Source organism: Dreissena polymorpha, chromosome 9 (genome assembly GCF_020536995.1).
Source record: "Dreissena polymorpha isolate Duluth1 chromosome 9, UMN_Dpol_1.0, whole genome shotgun sequence".
Taxonomy (NCBI): domain Eukaryota; kingdom Metazoa; phylum Mollusca; class Bivalvia; order Myida; family Dreissenidae; genus Dreissena; species Dreissena polymorpha.
Window position 1 is genome coordinate 56,169,778 of NC_068363.1, and position 6,000 is coordinate 56,175,777.

The window sequence follows — 6,000 nt, forward strand, 5'->3', positions numbered from 1 at the left end:
ATGTAAAAATGTTATCTGATGTTGTATATTGTTTTCTAAACCCTGCTTGTGACTCATCTATAACACCAAAAGTATCACACCATATGGTCAATCTATTCCTTAATATATGACAAAAGATTTTACATATAGAATCTATAATACCACGGTAATTATTAGGATCGTTAATAGATCCTTTTTTGTGTAGTGGATGTAATTATGCTCTTGCTCCAATTTTCAGGACAAATACCAGAATCAAAAATTTCATTAAAAAGTGGATTTTAAAAGGGCAATATATCATTAATAGTAAATTTCAACACAAATTCCGTCAGGGCCCCCTGAACGATTTGATTTCAAGTGATGTATACTATCAATGATTTCTTGGTTACAAATGGGTGCGTTTAAACTACTACAGTCGTATTGGATATTTTCAAGACTGATGTCATCTTGATCTTGAGAAGTGTTTTCTTTATTTATGAATAAATTTTTAAAATAATCTTGCCATTGAGTTTGATCTATACTATATGATTGATGTTTACGGTTTCCTTTTAGAGTTTTCCAAAACATTTTAGCATTTTTCAGGGAACTATCTAGATCATTACGCTTTTTCTCAGCTAATATGACTTTTTTGTTTGAACATATAGATTTGAAAATACTTTTTTAGCCTTATATGTCATAAGATCGTGTCTATCATTTGTAATTCTAAAATATCGTTAAGCTCGTGACTTTTCAATTTTAGCAATATTACATTCATGATCCCACCATTCTGGCTGTGAAGAAGTAAATTTAGAATAAGACTTCATATTTCCCCAGCAGTTTGAAATACATTAATAAAATCAGAGATATACGAACTAAAAGTACGATCATTACGATTTCTAAGATTTTTTTTAAAACATCGGAAATTCATGCAAAATTTACTATAAAAATCGTCTTTCAATTCATCTTTCCAAATAAACTTCTGCCATAAACGCACATTTGAATCATAAATATTGCTTGTTGAATAATGTGTTTGTGTTGAATTAAAACAAAATTGACAAATAAGTGGAAAATTATCAGAATTATCTTTATCACTTATTTTAAAGTCAGAAATATATCTAAATAAACTTGATGACGCAATCATATAATCTACAACACTTGCACCATTATTAGCAAAACATGTAAAATTTCCATCTTTATCACCAAACAGACGACCATTTAAAATATGGATATCAAATGTACAACATAATTATATAAGTGATAAACCAAAACTATTATAATGTTCATCTTTAGAATTTCTTCGAATTGCAAAATTATCAGATGGGTAATCATTATCATTCCCAAAAATAAATGACAGATCATCTTCTGGAATAAAATCGTTGAAGTCTTTGATCCTAGAATTTTGATCGCCTGCCAAAAATAATTCGGTATTTGGAAAATCAGCAATAATATTATTTATTTTGGTACATAGAATATCAATACCATTGTTATCGTTTCCATCATAAAAAGTTGAGTATTCAGGTGAAACATAGGCAAAAACAAAAATAATGTCATCTAAATTTTTAAACAATGAGCCTTTAAATAATAAGACAACACATTCAGTAACATCATGACAAATACGTTCAATAAGCCCATCATTAATTAGATTATCTTTTATATAAACTGACACGCCTCCGGAACCTCTGTAAGCGGACTGTCTTTTCGGTCGAGAATAACAGAAGTGGGTATAACCATGAATATCAAACATATTATCTTTGACAGACCACGTTTCGTTTAATCCAACAATATCAAATGTTGAGATATAATTATGAAAATCTATATCATCTTGGTATTTTAAAAGACCTCCAACGTTCCACGTACAAATATTAAGATAAGATGTCACAGAAGAAATGTTGTTATGAAGACAATTTGTTGAATCATTATTGTTATCATTAATTATTATCCTGTTGTCATTCAAACTTGTTAGTGTATTACGCTGAGAGTCAAAATAGTTCACAGTTAAGTCAGTGTTATTTTCATTTAAATATAAGTCATTGTTAACACTGATGTTATCACAGGAGCGTTGGCCGGCAACCTATTTAAGTGATGGAACTGGACGTTTTTTATTTTCGTCGTACACATAGCTGTTTCCATTCACGATAGGTTTATCAAGACGTAGATAAGCATTCTTTCCAGCTGCAAGTAATTCTTTCAAGAATGGAATAAGAGAGGATCTAGCCTTCCGGACCCGCTCCGTTAAGTCCTCACTCACACGAACACCTTTTCCACTTCCGGTATCAGTCGCAGATGCCTCGTTAGTAGTTGCATCACTGGTTTCGTGCTCCCGATCGGATTTCCTTTGCTCTCGATATCGTTTTGTAATGCGTTCCTTATCCTTAAAGAGGGAAAATTTAACGATCAAAGGACGTGGATAGTATTTCCCTGGAAGACGGTGGGCACGTTCAATACCTATTGCCGATTCATCTAGCTTAAGCTCACTTTTTATATAGTCTCGTACTTTTGACTCCGATTCGTCCCATGTTTCTTTTCTTGATTCCTCAATGTTAAAAAAGTTCAGATTTTGACGTCTTGATTGACCCTCGAGCTGATCCAATTTATATGTAGAACGTTTTGATGTTTTTTAAAGCTCCGACACATTTGCAGCAAGCGAATTTACAGTTTCCGTGAGCTTGTGGTTTTGTTCTTGTAGTTTTTTGTTTTCTTTCTTTAAATCATCAACGGACTTCTCCAACTTATCAAATTTTCTGTTAAGATCTTTGCAATTTTTTGTATATCAATCAATATGGTCATTGTAAGATTTTCATGTTCACTAGGTGCAAATCACACATATTAAACATATTTGACACATGATAACGTCGTGTCTGTTTCTTACAAAGTATATCCTACTATAGTTGTATATTTCACAGCATGGTTGCATTTATCAATTTTTCTTAACAATTTCATTAACTGATTAGAAATCATGGTAATTCATTTGCAAGCCATTGACATGTTTCCATTGATGTCATTATAGAATCCTAATAAGGCCACTTCAAATTGTAATTCAAATGCACCTTTAAAGGTAGTATCGGTTGAAAATATATACAGCTAGAATTAGTGTTTGTTATAATTTTCATACTGTATTTATAAAACAGTTTGAAACAAAAGGCCTTGCCGCCGCATCGTTATTTTCAATGATGTATGGAGACGACCTACTTGGCACGGTTACATCTGTACACTACGAGAATGCTGGAAGTGAAACCTTTTTGAAGCTCAGCGTTGTTATCGTCATCTATAGTTACGTTATCCTGTTCACTCTTCTAGCACTGAACCTCATCATTGCTCTGATCAACACCTCCTACACAGCAGTTAATGAGGTTAAGTATTTAATAAATACTCGTTTAAATAGAATATATGGTATGAAAACAGAGAAATACCGGACAAAAAAGTAGAGCGTTCTCAACAATTCGTATTTATGTAGCTTTGTTGAGTTATGAAATTGCAATTTAATCGAATTAGTTTTCTCCGCCATTGTTTTTTTTAATTTGAAAAAGGCTGCAAAGAGTTTAGTTGGTATTTAAACTCGTGTGTTTCATGATTGATTGTTGGTGAAATGTGAGGTATGCATGTCTTTCAATCGGGTTTAATACCCAATTCTTTGCGAAGAACATTCCAATTCGGTGAATCCAGCTCTACTTGATTTTATGTTTTATGTCGTTTTTTAAGCATTGACCTGTATTGTTTATAAAATTGGCCACTTGCCTGTAATTAAATACTGGATGTGTTCATAAGAATTCCTCTCCTGTAATGTTTCTCAATTTTCCATATTGTTATATTATTATTAATAAGATGTGCAACTCTTGGAAAACGTTTGTTTGATCCAGAAATAAAAGGACTAAATTTAAAGTATGTTTGCATGGTCATCTTATGTACATTCTCTATTAAAGTGTTTGCATAACACATGAACATAAGTGTTGCTTAATAACTTAACTATGAAGCAAGATTCTTAGTTTGTCATGTCGGCGTGTACACGTGTTCATTCTTTATTGAGCCAGTGTTTTCCATTGTCGATAAACCAATGAATGTAGAATAGATCTGATTTTAAACTGAGTGATTTTTTATTTTGTTAGATTGACCAAAAAGATGATGAAGACGGTGAAACCGTATCAATGTTTTGCTTTTTGAACGGAGAAGAGGCTCCAAAATGTCCAGAAATAGTCCATATATGGTGGTATGGCGAGCGTCGAGGTCATTTTAAATCGTGCAGTTGCAATAGTTGTTTTGAGACATAATAACAATGTTTGGTTATATAGGAGAAAATGAATTAATGTATTGTGATTTATAAACTAATTATGTTTACATCCTCTAACCTTATCCATAGTTTATTCATAACTAATTCCGCATCGTATTATGGATTTCTGTAATAAGAAATAATACGAACATATTTATTTCATATATCAAAACATGAATGGCTACCTTTTTGTTCATTCTTATTCCAATTTTTGATTTTTTATTATTCTGGATTGCATATTCGTCCAAATAATCATGGTTGCAAATGGCTGACTTGTACCCGTAATTTTATCAGTATATAATATTAGCAACAGTTAAAATAATGGTACCATAAAACTTAATACTGATATGAGATAGTCTTCATGAACATATACATCAGTTTATCTATCCATTACATCGTGTGCACAATCATTTCTAATGTATCTGCTCTATGTAGAGCTGAAAGGGGAATTAAGTGTAATCAAGCGCTTGTTTTGCGCTTTCATATAAACTATGATTTTGCAAATCATTTAATTTGTAATCGTTTGTGTCCTTAAGGAAGTTTTTAACTAATTAACTTATAAAAGGTATTATAATGCAAACATTTTAACCATTTCAACATAAATTTGCCTTTACTTCGTAATAAAAATAACATGTTATTGATTTGGTTTGCTTTATATTGTTGTGAACTGCTCCAGAAAAGTTGACAGCATTTAGTGTTAGTGTATCGAGGTTTCTTTTAGCAGCCACGTTTTTAACTCCTGCTAGGTGTGTTGAAACTGTAGTAACTGGTCTGGTAAAAGACAAACTGGTGTTTTGCTGAGAAGATCACTCGGTTACATTTTTATCTCGCCTGACAAAAAATTGCTTGTGTTGAGCTTTTTTTGCCACAATATGTCCGTCGTCATGAGTCGTGTGTTGTGCGTCGTCAGCGTTTCACTTATTGCTACTATAGCAGACCCCAATTTTCATCCAATTTGTTGAAACTTGATTAAAATGTTTATATTCAGTATAACTAAGCCTAGTTTGAATCTTGATAATGTTTGTCTAAAATCTCCGGATCAAATGTTAGAAACAAATTGTTACCACTCTAGAAGCAACAATAATGATAAATATTGCTGAAACTTGGTAAAATGTGCATCTCGACAAGTTGGAATACGGGTCACATGAGTCTAAATACTTAGTCACCGCTTCAAATTTGAATCAAAAACGTGTTATCGTCAATCCTTAGTTTGTTTCCAGTCTGGACTGCATTTGTGCTAAATCGTAGGTTCAATCTACTCATTTAAGTTCGATTGCATCAAAAGACTTTGGATTACTGGAGAACCAGAACTGGATATTTTTAGGGGATCCAAAGAACGCTCTCAGGAAGTAGATACAATCCTTAAGTTCCCTTTAGCAAGGTTGGCGCCATATCTACTAAGCCAGAGCGACCTTTATATACCTCCATCTTGAAGGTTTATCAGAACTTTTGTTTTCACAAAATCTAAGCCAAGACCGAATATGGGTCACGTGCGTCCAAACCGTAGGTGACCAGGTCTAATCTTAGCAAGATTCACGACTCAATCTTTATATAACTAATTAATAATATTAATGTTGACAATATCAAGGCCAAGTCAGGACCTGGTGAACATGAGTAAAAAAAACCTATGGTAATAGGTAAAAAATCTTTCTACCTCTCAAAAGGTCATATGTATTACTCAATATTAATGAAACGTGTTCAGAGTGTTTATCTTGCCAACATGTAAGCCAGGTTTGAATTTATGTCACCGGTCTCCAAAAACAATCCAGTTCAGTTCGTAG

At 32.6% G+C, this 6,000-nt stretch overlaps 1 protein-coding gene across 2 annotated transcripts in view; it reads left to right on the forward strand.

Moving 5' to 3' along the window:
* The window catches only part of LOC127845331 (mucolipin-3-like), a 49,204-nt gene extending 44,348 nt beyond the window's left edge, over window positions 1–4,856 (forward strand). For both annotated transcript variants that reach the window (XM_052376189.1, XM_052376190.1), the window contains 2 exons: window positions 3,084–3,305; window positions 4,059–4,856. In XM_052376189.1, the coding sequence (XP_052232149.1) occupies window positions 3,084–3,305; window positions 4,059–4,220 (384 nt within the window). In that variant the 3' untranslated portion in view covers window positions 4,221–4,856. The remainder of the gene's footprint in view (window positions 1–3,083; window positions 3,306–4,058) is intronic.
* Window positions 4,857–6,000: the final 1,144 nt, after the last annotated feature.